A 17,491-nucleotide genomic window follows, 5' to 3' on the forward strand; every position below is an offset into this window, starting at 1 on the left:
CAACAGTCAGGAGATGCCAAGATGCAGTTATTCGTTCATCCTTCCCCTGAACTTACATAGGTATTATCTAATTAAAGGTAATTTTTCCACAGAGCCCTCATCTCATTCAAAGCAGGAAGAGGAGTGAGACACATGAAACCACCCCAAGCCACTGAGATTCTGTGTTAAAGCAGGGGCTCAATACCTGCAGACACTTTCAATTTTAACCCTGATCCAACACACCTAGTTTTACAACAAGGTGTAATATTCCCCTCCTCTTGAGTTACAGAATTTATCTTATTGAAAAGAACATAACCAAAGACACCTGAAGGAAATAAATTCTGACTTCCAAAAATTATTTGAACATGACAGGCAAAGAAGGTGCAACAACTCAAATACTTTAATTCAATATTAAATTCCTGGATGGTTGCACATTTAATGAGTGCATACACTTGAAGGGAATATGGAAAGAGTCTGATTTAAGTCACAAAAACTCCACCATGGGCAGGTCCATGGGAGCTGGATAAAGGGTGCAGAGGTCACCCTGCTTAAAAAGCTGCAATGTTTTAACCCCCAAACTGAAGTCAGGGAAAAAAATCCAACACAAAAAGACACCTATAGCTGAGCCAATGCCAAGAGGATAAACACATGCATTTGTGCCTGGGAAAAGTGATTTTATAATCCCTGTCACACTCAATTCATGCTGCCATCATGCTTTAGAGTCTTAAGGGTAAAACCCTTGATTTTGCAGGCCCAGAAGTTGTTACCCACATGGTTTCTGTCCTGGGACAGCAACAGTATCCTCAGGCTTTTCACATTCGAGCTCCGGTCCAAGAGATCCACAGCTTTATCCAGGTCATCTTGGTTTTTCAAAGGAATAGAGAGCTGCAAGATAAAGAGCATGGAAGAAAATCATTAGAAAAGAGAGAAAAAAAAAATGCTACTTCTACAATGGGTTGTTTAAATACAATGGGTATTTAAACAAACATTAGAAAAACACCAGACTGTAAAACAGGATTCTGATTGCTCAGCTATTCCACAAATTTTCATTCCAATGCTGTCTTACTGTCCTTTTTAATGAGGTTTTCCTCCCAAGTCAGAGAAATGGCTGACTCTAATGCAAATTCCCCTAAAGCACCACCCACACAAGTATGAATTGCTACCTGGATTTGCTGTTTGCAAAGAACAGAGACTTGTCAGCCCCTGACTCTCTGATGAGAAAATGGTCTCAGCACACTTGTGAATCCAGAACTAATGAACAAGTGAAAATTGGGTTTCATGTAGAGTGTCCCAAGCAACACCAGAGCAAGGGAACAAGATGCTGATGTTTGTACAACACACCCATCAGTGAGGTGCTTTATCAGGATCAGCACCTTTGCCTTCAGATCAGGGATTCCACAATGGTTTGTATTAAAGAAAGACCCAAAAATTAAATTTCCGAGTCGAGAATTTGTGCTGGGGAAAGGAGGCGTCGGTGCAGAGAGCACTGAGAGCTCAGTACCTCGTTGTTCATGTAGTGGAGGTCCAGGGGCTGCCCAAAGGCTGTTTTCACTTTCTGCTGCACGTCTTCGTAGCGCACGGGACGGACAAACGGAATGATCCTGGGAGGAAAGAGAGCCACGGCCTCACTGCACAGACACACTTGGTAATGCAATCAAATCACACGGCTGAACCATTAAAACCACATCTGAACGGCCTCCTTTCATCCACAAGCAAGCAGGCAACCTTTCAAATTTAAATTTATATATGTATTATTTCAATAAGGAGTTATTGATCTCTGGCCCGTTTCCATACAGTTTGTCAAAATGCAATATTCAGCTGGAGAATTCAAATAGAATCCCTTTGTCCCCGGGCAGAAAAGAATCCTTTTTTGAATAAATGTCTTTCACATAGCAGGATACAAATGCCCTGTGCACCTTGGCTTAAAAAATACCACCTGCTCTGGCACAGATGAGATACTGCCACAAAGAGCTGGATTGTGAGCACCAATTAACAAACTTGTCACGAGGCAGAAAAAACAGGATGCAACAAGGTCTCCCCCGAGCCTACTCTTCTCCAGGCTAAACAATCCAAGATCCTCTTCACACATGAACTATTAAAATATCTGGTTATACTTTCTGTCCTCAGTTGGAAGATTGGTGTTCTTTCCCATGCAATTCCTGCTAGTTAACTTTGAGGAAAAAAAAAATCTTTTGCAATGAAAAAACTTTCAGGTTTTTTATATTTCTTTTGCTACAGCAGCACACTACAAATGATCAAGGGACTGTTTGGACTTCCAAGTTACTGAGGGGACCATGGAAACTCAAGACTTGTTCTTGACCAACTCAGTGAGACCCTGAATTATCTCACAGGAGTTTGTGGGGAAAGGGAGGGAGAGGGGCTTTGTGTAGGGGCCACAGAGAGCAGCTGTGGCTGCCCCTGGATCCCTGGCAGTGCCCAAGGCCAGGCTGGATGGGCTTTGGAGTGACCTGGGACAGTGGGAGGTGGCCCTGCCCATGGCAGGGGTGGCACTGGGTCTTTGAGGTCCCTTCCATCCCGAGCCATGGTGGGATTCTCTGGCTCTGGGATGAACCTGTGCTTTGGAGAGAAGGTTTGGTTTCCCAGTCATGCATCCACACAGCCTCATCAGCCCTGGGTGTCCTTTCAAGAGATGCAGCTTTTGTTTTAAATAACCCTTGTGTTCCTCAGCCCTTCCCATCAAGGGTTATCTTCCTACCAGACCTACAACATTCAGCTGTTTGGAAATAATTGTCCTTGTTAAAAAGCTGCCCACAATAACATTTTCTACATATTCCTAGGAAACCCATACATGAAATCACAGTACTCTGGCACCACACAAATGCCATGTGGCTCTCAGTCCCTTATAAAGGCTCCCATTCTACACTCAATGCTTTCAAAAGCAGAGCTGTTCTCAGGTGCCACAAATTTTATTAGTTTAAAAACTCTGTGCACTCCTCTAACACAAAATCCTGGACTGCAGGGTTTAAGGAGCCCATTCCTGCCTGACCACCTTAAATATTTGTGGTTAGATCTGGCAGCTCCTGTGAAACCAAGCACACACACTGACATTCTGGTGCAAGCTCCCTGTCTGGAACTGCACACTGTGCTGGGAGCAGGGAATTCAGGCGAGCACAACTGCATAATTGGACTGACACACAATCAACCTTTTCATTTTAGGGAAAAAAAAAACCAAAAAACAACAGGAGAAAACCCTTCTGCCCCCTGGAATGCACCCAGCAGACAGGCAAGATGATAAGCCTGTGGTGACAGGAGAGCTGCCTGTCCTGACACAGTGTGACAAGGAACTGTGACATGTCCCACTGTGGCTCTGTTGTTGTCCCCACAAAGCCCCTGACACAGAACAGTGCTGAGCAGACCTGGCTGGCAAAGGAGGGAGCAAATCCCAGTGATGATCACCTGTAAAATTTCTCCCACAGCACAAGAAGTCACTGACAGAATTATTCACGTAGGATTTCAGTGAAAGAAACGGTTCAAGTTTTGAGGAAGAGTAGAAATTATTCTCCACAGCCTGCTTTGCCAACAAAGAACACTTCTGCTTTCCTAACAGAAATCCCAAAATCTGACAAAGGAGGAGCTTCAACAACCTGGCCAATAACCTCTGTCAGAACAGGCTGTGAGGATCACTACACACAACTTCTCCTCCTGTGCCATTCACATTAAATTTGCATTTTATCATGAAATTGTGAACTACTTCATGATGGAAGTACTGCCTGGCCTGGGAGAAACCATCTCACAAGATGGCTGTGAAGATGGCACATACATTCATGCTTACAACCCAATCAATATCTTCTGAAATACAGACACTATAGCCCAGCATCAGGATCATGTTTTCCCTCAGTGAGAGCAGAGCCAGAGACCACAGACAAGCCTGGAGCCCTCCTGAGTGTTCACACAGCCACGAGTCATTAAAATGTTTCAAGAGTTCCTCTTCAATTGATGGCAAATAAGAGGCTTTTTGGGACCTACTTTGAAATATTTCAGCAATTTTACCCATTGTAAACAATGCTGTAAAAACTGAAACTGCTATTTCAGTTATTTCTTGTACAAGAATGTCTCTCAAAACCAAATATCAGAGGAAATAACAAAGAAGTTTTTACACCAATGAAAAAAAAAATCTTCCCTTGCTGTATCTATTGCTCAATCACAGCAGGGCAGTGATAGTGACAGGGCATCAGGAAGTGAGAAATTAGAAAAGAATGATGCTGATTTGATCAGCTTCATTTGGTTTCAGTTAAATGAAACAAAATAGGAACATATCTGAAATAAGACTTTCAGGCTGAATTTTTTTCAGGCTGGACAGCTTTTAAAAATGCTGCAGTTCTCTTACATTTATTATGGAAATAAATCAGTGTTTTATGACACACTGATCTCTAAAAATACCCAAGTTGTGTGTGAGCTGTTTGCTATTGCCTTCACTGTGTGATTTCCATTCAGGAAAAAGGAAAGCAAAGCCAACCAAATATTGAAGCTAAATTACTGATGACTAAATTACTCTCCCAAGCAAAGAATCAAAGCAGTGAAGGCCAACTTACCGTCTCTCCCCATTATGTTCAAACTTTATCCTGACATCATTCTGCAGGAGAAAGAACAAAAGGTGAGCTCACAATCAAACTCTGGCACACACAACAGCACACAAATGCACCACATTACGATTTTAGTATTTTAACTTTCTCCATGGAAGCTGAAGCAGACTGTGGAAACAAGTGGCTGATACATGAACACAGCACGTGAGGAATGGAGAAACTGCTGAAGGAGAAAGAGAAGGAAAGGGGTAAAAACTGAGCTGCAATTTTTGTAAACTGACACTTAAACAGAGGACATTGAAATAAACTTAAAAAAAATTAATCTATCTTTAACACTGCATTGAAAAAATTTGAAATTCAGTCCTAATTGCTCATTAACCTGAAGGCAATTTTCTTTAAGCATGCTCAAAGCATGCATGGCAGGAAACAGAGAGGGAATGTGCTACATTTTTTATTCCTGGTCCTGTTTTTGAATTTTTATTCCAATTTATTATCCTTTATTCTTAAGACATGGACTGAATCTCTGCTTTTCCAAAAATGCAGCCCCTGAAACTCAGAGGTACAAACAGGTTGATTCTTTTATCACCTTTTAAAGCCCCAAGGTTTCAGCAAAGGGGTCATCACCAGCACCTGACAGTTAAAAGCACTGAGTGTGCAACCTGTGCAGCCACTGTAAGCTCAGAAGATGCTGGGTGGCATGCAAGAGTCAACAAGCTGAACTTTCAACTCTGGCCATTGGAAGTTCAAATCCCAATTTAGGTCAGAAAGATAAAAATAAAAGGGAAAAAATCTGCCCTGATAAGACTCCATCATTTCGGCCGCACGATTTATGTGACTGGAATAGATTAAGCCATCTGTGAAAGCCTCAGACAATAGGCAATCATACATCTAGGAACTTCAAAAAAAACGTGGCCAGGAAATGCTCTTTAGCTGGAGGAAGTTTCTGGCAGGCCCAGTGGTCAAGAATGCAGTTCAAAAGGACCCATGGAGTCCCTGGGAGCACACGGAATTCCTGCAGTGCTGCTGGACCAGGGGAAAATGAACTTCCCAACCCCAGCCACGAGCAGCTGCAGGTGGGGCACTCACATGTCACTTTAAAGAGGGGTTTTTTAGATGTGGGAATAGAAAGAACTTAGTCTAGAATTACTCCAAAATGAAAAAAAAAAAAAATCTAGAGAATTCATCTGAATTGATCAGTAAAGGAACAATGCAGCAAACAGCACAGGAATTACATGAAGTCACTGCACACAACTTGAAGACATATTCCTAATTTATAATTGCTAATATGGAAATGAAGTCAATTTTCTTACCGGAATTTTTTTTTCTTCCACTGCAGAGGCACACTGGTTCATTATTGCAGGGCTGCCCAAGAGGGGGGGACTGCTGGCATTGTGTTTTTTCTTTAAAAAAGAATAAAATCACTTTAAAAAATGGAAATATGACTGTGAAATCAGAAAGCCACCTGCTAAGGTTTTTAGCTGGGCAGACCAAACCCCGTAAAAAACACATATGGGGAGAATGCAGTATACATATGTGTATAATGTAATATATATTAAATATTTTATTCAACTACATAGATGTATAGCATATATAATATATACAGTTTGATATTAATATCAAATATTGCTATTAATAATAATATCAATAATATAATGTTGATATCATTAATCTATTAATATATACAGATATTATATTCGTTAATCTTATAATCTATATTAACAAATAATTATATTCATTATTCTATTTTTTATATTTTTATAAAAATTTTATAAAAATATAAAAAATAGAAAAGCTACCATATTTGCCACAGCCTGAGCAGGATCAAGGAGCTACTTCCCATCTGATGCTTTGGCTGTTGGAAGCACAGGACAGAGCCAAGGATCTGAGCCAGTCAGACCCTCTGTCCACCTGCTGTGTCCCTTCTGTCCCCAGGTCCCCAGCTCAGGCACTCACACACCATTTTACCTGTCTGTTGGAGTGAGCAGTGTCCTTATTCTTCATGGTGTCATACCCAGGGAGGCGGTGGCGCCTGCCCATCTGCAGTGCCACCAGGTCCTTCATGATGGACTTCAAGGCCTCTTGTTCATCTGTGATGCACACAGAAGAATTGCAGGGGTGAGTTGTCTGGGTGAGCACCAACCATGACATTTCTGCAGCTCTGACACTTCTACACTGGTTTTCTGCTGGCTCATAGAGCAGCAATCCTTTTTAGGATCTTTGCAAATACATTGGGATTTAATGTAGTCATAAAAAAGCTCCAACTTAACTGAATATGACATAATAAACTGACAGATAAATGTTAAGTCACTTGTCGAATATCACAGAAGGATCTGGCCAGAGTACAGATGAGAATGAATATCCCCAGCCCCTAATTCTGTTCAAAAGTCTTCACAACCAGCAGTAAAACCTGGACAGATTTGCTAGACCATCACAGGTCATTTAGGAAGGGCAAGCTGACGTGCTTCTGCCAAGGAAAACCTGGGAAAAGTCTGTTCTTTCCCATTTTATGTCCTGTTAACTCTGAATTCTTGCCTGCTAGTGGAACAAACCACGGCCAGTAGAAAGAGAACTGAAAATCTGGATGAGGATTCATCCTGGAGTATCTGTGAACACAAACCCATTTGCACTGATTGCCCCAACACGTTCCTCTCTTCCCTCAGAACAAGCTGATGGAATAAAATTCAAACCATTTTATGGGATTTCAAGATCTGCTGAGCAGGTTCAAGCTGTCCAGCACTAGGAACACTGTCTGCTGGCAAAGTGCAATGCAGCAGGTTCACTTCAAGGCTTCTTGCCTTGCAGCAATATAAAAACACACATGGATATTTTTTCTTGTATGTTCCACTGACTAAGAATTACTTTCTGAGGATTCCTGATGTAACCAATTTAAAATATTCTTTCCCACTGCCTGTTTGTTTTGAGAAGTGGTACTCAGCAGAACTTTGTGCTTAGAGAAAAAAAACAAAGATGTACAAAGAGAGCAATGCACAGTGGCTGTGATGGATGGTAGATGGAGCTGTGGAAATGAATCCTTTCCTTGAGCAAGGATAAGGACTTGAAACTCCTTGACACTGCAGAAGGTAAAGGAAGCTGCCAAGTGCAGCTCTGTCCAAAGTGGGGCTGCACTGGGCACTGGCTGCCAGAGCAGCACCTCAGGCTGGCACTGCTCCTGGCACAGCCCTGCCCTCTGCACTGCCTGCCTGCTGTCTCACATAGCAGGACCCAAAAAGGTTTTAGGGATCAGGTGTTGTTTCCTTGGCAAATCATACACTCAGTTAAATCCTTCCTGATGTTAAGGCATTACTTGGGCATGGAACTTGAAGCAATGATTTGGTCAGCTCTGGACATGCCAAGGAGAATCTGGCTTTTCTAAAAGAGTTTGAGAGGACCTGAAAACCCTAAATTTGAAAGAAAAACTTTTTTTTTTTTTTTTTTTTTGATAATTGGGATTTTTGGAAGTGATGTGAGCCAGATGAGGTTATCACAGTTCCTCCTTTCTTCCCTCACTCTGCCACTTTGAGAAGTTTCAACTGAAATGAGCATTTCTGAAGCTGTTTTGTAAATAACTGAAACTTAATTTTAAGAATCCACCATGGCTACACACTCATCCCTGATTCATGGCACTGGTTTGATAGGTAATCACTTGCATTTGGAAGAGCTGTCCTGGAACAGCTGCTGAACATCAAAGGATGGACTGGCTCACACTGGCACTTCTCTGGAAAAGGCACTCACTGGGACAATTTGTTTCTGCAATTTCGTGTCGTGCATTTGCTCACGAGTCTCTCCAAAGCAGTCAGCTTATGTTTTATGCAGAAGACTGGCTTCATAATTAATCAATGCCTGGATAATAAACTAGATTTTCGCAATGCTGAAAGATGACAGATGTGGGACACATACAGCTTGTAAAGCACGCAGGCAGCAGATCCTGCTGAAAGTTAAAAGCAGAATGAGAAAAATACACTTCTTTGTTAGGAGGGAACAGCTGAAGTCCCAGTCAGAACAGAAGTCAAACTAGGATTATCTCTGCTAAAACAAACAGTTTCTGCCCAGCTCTGTTTTAGCTTTCACAGGATCCCAGAATGGTTTGGGTTGGAGGGACCTCAAAGCCCATCCAGTGCCACCCCTGCCATGGCAGGGACACCTCCCACTGTCCCAGGTGCTCCAAACCCTGTCCAGCCTGGCCTTGGGCACTGCCAGGGATCCAGGGGCTCCTCACCCTCCCAGGCAGGAATTTCTTCCCAACATCCCATCCATCCCTGCCCTCTGGCAGTGGGAAGCCATTCCCTGTGTCCTGTCCACTTGTAAAGTCTCTCTCCATCTCTCTTGCAGGCTCTCTTCAGGCACTGGAAGGTCAGTCCTAACTTGGTCCTGAGAGCACCCAACATCTGAGATACATCCACTGTGACTCCACAATGTTACACCAGAAACATCAAGCCTAGACCAGGTTATGAAATAAAAGGAAAAGAAATCTCCCAATGCATCTGCAGAAGGTGTTAATTACAGAAAAAAAAAATCTTAAAAAAGGAATGCAGAGCAGAGAATATAAAAAAATCCAAATCAAAACCCAGCAAATCTCTGCTGTCCAAGACAAGCCAAATGAGACAATAACCACATTGTGGCAGTGGAGAAGGGAGAGCACTCCTTGACATTCCAACTGCATGTAAAAGAAGCAAGTGGTGTAAGTAACACAACCAAAGCAAGAGGCTGCTTTTTGAGAAGCACATCAGCCAAAGGAAATAAGTGCTGGGATCTATCTCAGCACTAAGTAACCCCTTGTGGGATGAAAATGTGAAGAAACAGCTGTGAATGAAGCTAAAGTTCCAGGTAGGCAATGGCACAACTTTTTCCTTTTTTTTTTTTTTTCTTTAAGTTTCCAACTTTACAGTTGAACATTTAACCTTTTGCCTTTACTGGAGTGTCTCCAATTTACTGGTATTCTTTCATTTTGATGGTACTAAGAACAGCCTTGGAGTCACCTGGCAGACAAAGGCTGAAACCGTGCACAACAAAATGCCACAACCTATGGCCTGGAACATCCCTGAGGCTCCTACCACCCAAAACACTCAGGGAAGAGCTGGGACACAAGTTTTCCACTACAGTGCAGTCTGGGTTTGGCCAGATACCAGGAGGATGAGGAGCTTGTCTTGGCAGAGTTCCTCTGGGCAAGAAGCAGACGAGCTATGAAAGCAGTTTATAACTGAGGGCTGATGACAAGAAATCAAGTCCATCAAAGAATAGGTCTGAGAGTAAGAATTCTCCTCTCAACATCACTGGAAAACAAAGATCAGTGGCTGAAGGGTTGGCTGCAGGTGTTCTACCCCAGGTCCCAGGCTGTGTGGAGTCAGCAGTCACTCACTTGTGGCACAGAGGACACATCCAGCCAACTGTGTGTGCTCTCTATTACAGACTGCAGCTATGAAGTGAATTTATTTATTACTGAGGCAACTTGTGAATTTGCAGCACAAACTCTGAAGGGCAGCATCTGGCAAACGCTGGAGCTCAACGCTCTCAGCACAGGGTGGGATTGCTGGGGTGTCCTGAGCTGGACTCCACCATCCCTGTGGGTCCCTCCCAGCTCAGGATATTCTACGAACCCCAGTCAGTGCCCTGCAAGCTCTGTATCTCACTCACTGCAGCCATTCTAGCACCAAAATATTATTTATCTTCATAAAATGGGAACAGTTAATGTTCTAACAAAGAGGATGGAAGAACTTCAGCTGAGTTTGAATCTTATTGTACATTTTTAGTGGTCTTACACTGAGCTATTGGTTCCCTACTACTAAACCATACATCCTGTAATTCACCCCTGTGTTGATGAGGTAGGACATGACAGAGTATTTATCTCTTAAAAGGATAAAATAAAGTCAAATACTGAGCTTGCATAGGGGAAAAGTGCATCTGGTGAGGACAGCACTGTGATGGATTTAATGCTGAGAAGCCTGAATACTTCTTTAGCTCCATCCCAACAGAGGATTTCCATAGACTGACTTGGAGAAGCACGTGGAGCAGCCTTACATTAACTGCACAATGCAGAAGCTGCTACAAATGAAAATGAAGCAATTTTTGGAGCACTGAGGGACCCTGTTTTGCCTGGTCTCCAGTAGGTCTGGGAAACACAGCTCTGCTTTGTGCGGGAAAGATGTTGTCCAGGAAATGCTTTTCATGTTTTAAAAACTACACTCAAGGATTTTTATAACTTCGATAAAAGCGAACTGCTGCTCACAGAGAAAGCTGTTCCTCTCCACAAAGCATTTACTTCAACCAATCCCTGGTTTGTTACACAGGTCTGAACAAGTCGGAAATGGAAGCAGTTTGGAAAAAGAACAAAAAAAAAAAAATCACAAAGTTAGAACAGCAGAAGGATCTGCATGTGTCTGTGGACACCCCTAGTCCAGGATCATGTTTTAGATGGTGTCATAGTGGGACACATGATCCCATATTGTGTAAAAGAGAAAGAAGTGAACACATCTGTGTGTTATCTACCCCCCCCCACAACAGCAAAGCTGGTTTGGGTGAGTGACTGGCAGATCTGAGGGCAATGAGGAAATTTTACACAAATTGTGTCTATGTTAGAGGTCTCAAAAAAGCAGAAAGAGTTGAAAAGAGTTTCGAGTCCTTTGCTGTGGGTGGTTTTAGTGGTACCAAAATGCTGCTGTGTGCAAGCTCTAGGAAATCACAAACGACCTGGTTTGTAGAGTGAGAGGAAAAATCAAAGGGCTCTAGAAGGCACATCAGTGCAGGATACATTCAGGGTCTCTGTTCTCATTCCCAAGTTAAGGAAGGGCTGGGATTTGGGATTGGGGCCGGTCCTGACCCGCAGGCTCAGCCCCGCTCCCTCCGCGCTGTCACCGGGTGCGTGTGAGCCAAGGGAAGGAAGTGACACAGGCAGGAAAAGCCAGCGCAGGGGAAGCTGCAGGCAGCAGGGCCTGCTCCCCAAAGCCAGCCCCGCTCCCCTGCACGCCTCGGGCCGCAGGGCCCCGTTCTCCAGCCTGCCAAGGAGGGCAATGACCCTCAGGGACTGCCCTGGATCCGCTCAGGTGAGCGCCGGGCTCTGCAAGCCCCGACATCAGCACCGCACGCATCCTTCAGGTGGGTTAAACACCAGCCCAAAGGAGTCAGAGCGCCGTGTACAGCCCAGCACCCGTTATTGATCAGATTATTTGGTCACAGTTGCTGAGTGAATTTAGGTTTTTCCCATTGCAAAGGGAAAAATCTGCTTGCAGCTGTGCCATGATGCACTCAATGCTATGGTGGAGTGGTCCATGAAATTGTATTTTTTCATTCTGTGCTCACATGTTTACAAACACAGGTCCAACTGCCACTGGAAAACACTTTCATGGAAATCCAAGCTCCGACTTCTAAACCATTTTAAGTTTATGAAGCACCCTGCTGCTCTAAACAGAGTGGATTACACTATTCCTCTTTGTAGCAGAGAAATCTAGCGATGGTTTTGCATGAATTTGTTGTATTTACCAATTTAAAACAGAGTAAAGAGATATTGAAGTAGTTGTAGAATAACATTTGCAATGCTTTTTGAATTTAAAGTATAAGTTAATTATGTACACAGACTAAATGAAGGAGAGTCTCAGAAAACCAAATTTGGTTGCGGGGAAGAAACATTTTAAGTTGCAGCCCATGAAGCCATGAAACTCCAGACTTAGAAAAGCAGGAATTTCCTTGCCAATATGCAAGTATGAGTAAGTTCTGGTTTAGAGCAATTAAAAGTTTAATTCTAGCACCTCTCTCTAAGCTGAAAACAGAATTAGGAAGCACAAGACCCCCTCCATAAGCAGTTCTTTATACAGGACATACAGTCCAAATCCAAATTATTTTGAATTAATCTATCCAATTCAGTCATGGCAGCTCTTCATAATAAAGTTTTCCTCTTGAAAAAGAGTTCTTCCAACTCCTTTACTTGTTTTTACATGTTGCTGTCTGCGCTGAGAATGGCAAATGAGAACTCGGAGGGAGCTCCATAAAGGAAAATCTATTTTGATGGACGCCCAAGCTGCGCTTAATAATAGAAATTTCCCTGATAAAGCTTGAGCACAGCAATTCCCGTCTCAAGCAGAGCCAAGTTCTGGAGGCTGGAGGAGCCCCCGGAGCTCAGCCCGGCCCGCTGCTCCCGCCGGCTGCGTCTGGCCAAGCTCGGTACCGGCGGGGGCACCGCACGTTTCGGTAAACACCGATTTTCACCATTTTAACCAAATCCTTGAAAATCCACCGCTCCCCGCGGCGCTGCCGCTGCCGGGCCCGCCCGCGCCGGCCCCGGCGGGTCCGAGCGCCCCGGAGCGGGGCCCGGCCGAGCTCCCGCCGCCCCTTCCCGCCCGCAGCGGCCCCGGCCCATGACGCGGCCCCGGCTCCCGGGGCTTCTCCGCCGCTCCTCACCCATGTCTGCGGGCGGCGGCCCCGCTCACGGCGGGCGCTGCGGGACGGCGCTGTCACCGCCGCGGCTCCATGGCGGCCGGGCCGAGGGGGAGGGCTCAGAGCCGCCGCCGCCGCCGCCACATTCCCAGGCCCCGCGCCGCCGCCTCCTCCCGGCGGCCGCGCTCCGGGAGCGGCGGGCGGGGGCGGGAGGGCGCAGGCGCTGCCGGTGCGTCCCGGTGCCCCCGGTCCGTGCGGGCCGGCCCCGCCGCCGCCGCCCGCAAAACAAACCGCTCGGCGGCCGCCGCGCACCCGCCGCCTCCTGCCAATCACAGCGGCACCCGCCGCCGCCCGCCAATCGGCGCCGCCGGGGCGCCCACCCGACGGCGCTGCTGGCCAATGGGCGCTCGAGGAGCCGCGCCGCCCGCCCCGCCTCCCCGCGGAGCCGGCTGTCAATCACGGGGGCCCATTGCGCCGCGGCGAAGCCACGCCCCCGTCAATCGGAGGCGGGGCATGTCAGGCCACGCCCTCCTGCTGCTGTCAATCAGAGTGACGGACAGCGGGGCCGGATCCAGAAAAGATAATAGAAAAGGAAAAATCGAATTTTGTCCGTCTGCCCGTGCTGTACCTGCCGTAAAGCACCTCTGGGAATCCAGCCACAGGGTTAATGAGAAGAAATGCTCCCTTCAAATGAACTAATGAATTATAATTAAAAAATCCTGCTCTATTGGGTCTGATGCAACTGCTGGGTAACTCCGTTCACACACCACTGTGTGCTTCTGTCATCATCCAGTCCAACCCAGAAATTCCACTCTGAATCAGGAATGCTTTGGGTTGGAAGGGACCTTAAAGATCATCTCATTCTCCCCCCAGTGTTTAAATCAAATTACACCTTTTAAAACAAACCCCAGCCTGCTCTTTCCCAGTGTGTGTCCACTGCACCTGCAGGATGGTATTTCCATGCTGTCCTTTCCACCAAAGGAACAGGAGAAGGGGTTTGTTTTGAAAAGGAGCCCAGCCCTGACTCCCTGTGCTGGCCAGGGCTGCCCTGCTGCTGGGAACCCCACCTGGAGCAGATGTTCCAGCTGCTGCTTCTCAACCTGCCAAGTGTCTGGAAGTGGCTTTGCTCCCCAACAGCACGGCAGCAATGTCAAAGGGGTTAGGGAACCTGGATAAGGCACACGGACAAGAAAACTAGACTGGAAAGGGAAATTGCTCAAAAGTGTGAACAAGTGCAGGAATCTGAACCTACCCATCAGGAGGGATTTGGGACTTAGTCAAAACATGACAACATTATCTGCAACATAATTTATTTTTATTTTTATTTTTTTTAACTGTCAAGGTAGTAAAAAGCTCTTGGAGTGTCATACCAGGTAGACACAGAAATAGGAAAAGGGATCCACAGACCCAGCCACTTTCCCTTCTTAATACAAGTCTTGTATTTGTGGTATCATGTGGGTAGTTTTTTGTCCCTGATCCAATTTGAATTCCTCTCTCATTTGACAGCACCATTATTGATCTTGGAACCACTTTTTGACATGCTTTTTCACAGCTTCATGATGGTTTATCACTACCCTTTACCAACCACTACATCTCAGTTTCCTGTCCTCACTAATTTCCAATAAAATACTCCACAGATTTCTCCTTGCCCATAAATTCACATCCTTGCACTCTCTGCTGCTACATTTAATCTCATCTCTATTTCTCACACTTCACTCATCCAATCTCCAAGACACTCCAGTTCCCTCATATTATTGAAGCCTCCCACTTTTGTTCATCACCAAATTTGATTTTAATGCTTGCTCTTTGTGCCAGGATCATTATAAAAAGGCTTTTCTAAGAGAGGGAAGATCCCACCCCATGCCCTGGGAGGCAGAAATTCAGTATCAGTTCCCCACTGCAGCAGCCCTGATTTCAAACCACTCCATCATCACCTCACCATTTGCTATCTTTGCCTATCTTGTCCTGCTAAACGAGAACGATTCCATGTCCCTTTGTGCAGAAACTTGCTTTACTGAGTCCAACAGATATTAGACCAGCGAGTGGCAGCTTGTGACAGGAGGCAGCAGCTCCTGGCAGATGGCAGGGACACCCACCCTGGTGGAACTCGCTCGGGTTCCCATCTCCCACTGCCCAGGGTGTCTGGATTTCACTGAAGCTTCCCCGCACCTTCTACCGAATTGAAAATAGAATGATTTGTCCTTAACAGCTCATCACTTCACCCACCTGTCAAACCTAATGTGTAAACCAACAGATTTGTCTCTTGGTTTGTGGTTTCCCCATTTTACAGACATTCTCCCATCACTATCTACATGCAAGTGCCATCAGGACTTTTTTTGGACCACTACAGACCCTCACACCTTTTTTTCCCCCTCCCCGACAAGCTGGTAAATCATTCCTGAACTGCAATCCAACTTTCTACCAAAATAAGTGTCCCTTTTTTGTGTAATTTGAGAAAAAGTGAATAATTCCTTTCTGACTTTTACTGTGTACTTAATGCTGTGCTGGAATCACAGAATCCCAGAAGAGTTTGGGTTGGAAGGGCCCTTAAAGACCCCCCCAATTTCACCCCTGCCATGGCAGGGACACCTTCCACTGTCTCAAACTGCTCCAAGCCCTGTCCAGCCTGGCCTTGGGCACTGCCAGGGATCCAGGGGCAGCCCCAGCTGCTCTGGGCACCTGTGCCAGGGCCTGCCCACCCTCCCAGGGAGGACACAGCCCATCAAATCCTTCTCTCTATCAGTCTGAACCCAGTTCTCCTTGTCCTGCCATTACAGTTCCTGCTGAGGATCAGGTTATTTGTTTCACACCAGCTGATACTCCGTGGTTTTCCACCCAGATTGTCCACATCCTTCCAAAGCTGCAGCTTTCCAGCAGAGAAGCTTCACTCCTGTAAACAGCAGCTGCAGAACAGACTTAATTCTTGAATTTATCCATTTAATGTAAAATCATCAGTAAAGATATCCACAGAGACTCTCCAGGAGCTGCTCTGTTTCCAGTCAGCCCATTTCTTTGAAATGAACTTTATAAGGCCCAATTCTTTAACGCTGTCACGCAGCATCAACTAAGAAAAGGAAGTGTAATCCCTATTTTAGGGACTTAAGGGCATTGCACAGAGAGACAGTGACTTGTTAGAAGTTACACAGGAAGTCTGGAGTAGACCTTTGGGATTTAGCTCTTGGCACCTTTTCCTAGTGTCTTAATCACTATGCCATCATCTTATTTTCTATTGTGGTAGTATTTCCATTTTCTGAAGCATACCTGACTGAAAGAGCCCCTTTTCCTTGCTATCAGATGTACTATTTCTTCTTTCCTTCCTGCTTCCCTTCTTGTTTAGGTAGACACATCCTTCCTGGGGAGCAGAGCAGGCTCCAGGCTGAGCCTTGTCCCATGCCAAAACTTCCTTATTCTACATCTTGGACTCCAGAGCCACAGAAGGGAGTGAGGAGGAGAAACCCTGTAAACAGAACCGGAGAATCCTTGAATGCTTTGGGTTGGAAGGACCTTAAATCCCATCTATGCCAGCCCTGCCATGGCAGGGACACCTCTCACTGTCCCAGAGTGCTCCAAGCTCCATCAAGCCTGGCCTGACACTGCCAGGGATGGGGCATCCTCTCTTCAAAGGAGGCATGAAAGGGTTCTGCAGATGTAAGAATAATCTCATGAATCCCAGGCAGTTCTGTCTCTCCTAAAAATCCCTTGTTGTTCTCTCAGCTTTGAAAGCAAAGCGAATGGAACACTCATCATTTCCCAACTCTAGGACAGCATGGCAGGATAAATATGGGCCCAAATGCATCTCTCCCCCAGCAGAGACATGAATCGTGTGAAACTCCTGTAAAACACACCTGCAAGAGCCTTTCCCAGCCGGGAGGAGCAGGTGGGCACCTGGACCTGTCCGGTGGCCCAGGGCTGGGCCTGGCTGCCAGCAGCATTCCAGCAGAGGGGGCTCTGAAGCTGCTGAAAAACCAGAAGCTGTGCTGCCTTTGGAATGGCAAAATTAGAGAAGGAAGGGGAGGAAGAAGATTAAAAATATTATATGAGCTGACAGTCTGGACTGTTTCTAAAACAGCACGAATGAAAAAGCTCAGAATTAAATGTGTCTTCCAGTCACAGACCCCAGAATAATCTCAGTGACCACTTTTTCTCTGCAGCTATTGCTGTGCATTGTGTTACCACAGAGGGTTTCTTTCAAGTATTTTCGAGCCCTTTACTGATTGCTGATTAATGATGTGCTTTTCACTTTCAGCTGGTATCAGAACCATGGCCACAGAGCAAGACAGCTGTGCCAGATGTTGGCTGGTCCATAATATTTACAAAAGGCAGAACCCCTCTCATCTTTTTTTCTACCTCCATTCCTCCTGTTTTGCCACGCTGACAGGCAACCTGCTTCACCCATTATCCACCAGTCCACCACTTTTTGCACTGCTCCAATTTGCACAAGCTGCCTCCTTCCACCATAGTGGCAGCTGAGAAAGTTTCTCTGGAGCATCCCAAAGCACGAATCCACGGACAAAAATAATCTGTGAGGATGCAGATGCATTTCTAGGGTGAAAGACAAACAATTCTTAGAAAGAAAGTATTTTTTTCTGAGCAGGAGTTACTAA

At 45.5% G+C, this 17,491-nt stretch overlaps 1 protein-coding gene across 1 annotated transcript in view; it reads right to left on the minus strand.

Annotated features, from left to right (window-relative positions):
• Positions 1-13,204, minus strand: part of MAP3K3 (mitogen-activated protein kinase kinase kinase 3) — a 32,739-nt gene extending 19,535 nt beyond the window's left edge. The window contains exons 1-6 of the mRNA XM_071451095.1: positions 12,912-13,204; positions 6,489-6,610; positions 5,834-5,923; positions 4,533-4,573; positions 1,481-1,580; positions 751-864 (exon numbers count right to left, since the gene is read on the minus strand). Coding sequence (XP_071307196.1) covers positions 751-864; positions 1,481-1,580; positions 4,533-4,573; positions 5,834-5,923; positions 6,489-6,610; positions 12,912-12,915 — 471 coding nt within the window. The 5' untranslated portion in view covers positions 12,916-13,204. The remainder of the gene's footprint in view (positions 1-750; positions 865-1,480; positions 1,581-4,532; positions 4,574-5,833; positions 5,924-6,488; positions 6,611-12,911) is intronic.
• Positions 13,205-17,491: the final 4,287 nt, after the last annotated feature.

This window comes from Agelaius tricolor, unplaced genomic scaffold (genome assembly GCF_023055355.1).
Source record: "Agelaius tricolor isolate 1412-34295 unplaced genomic scaffold, bAgeTri1.0.p SCAF_31, whole genome shotgun sequence".
Taxonomy (NCBI): Eukaryota; Metazoa; Chordata; class Aves; order Passeriformes; family Icteridae; genus Agelaius; species Agelaius tricolor.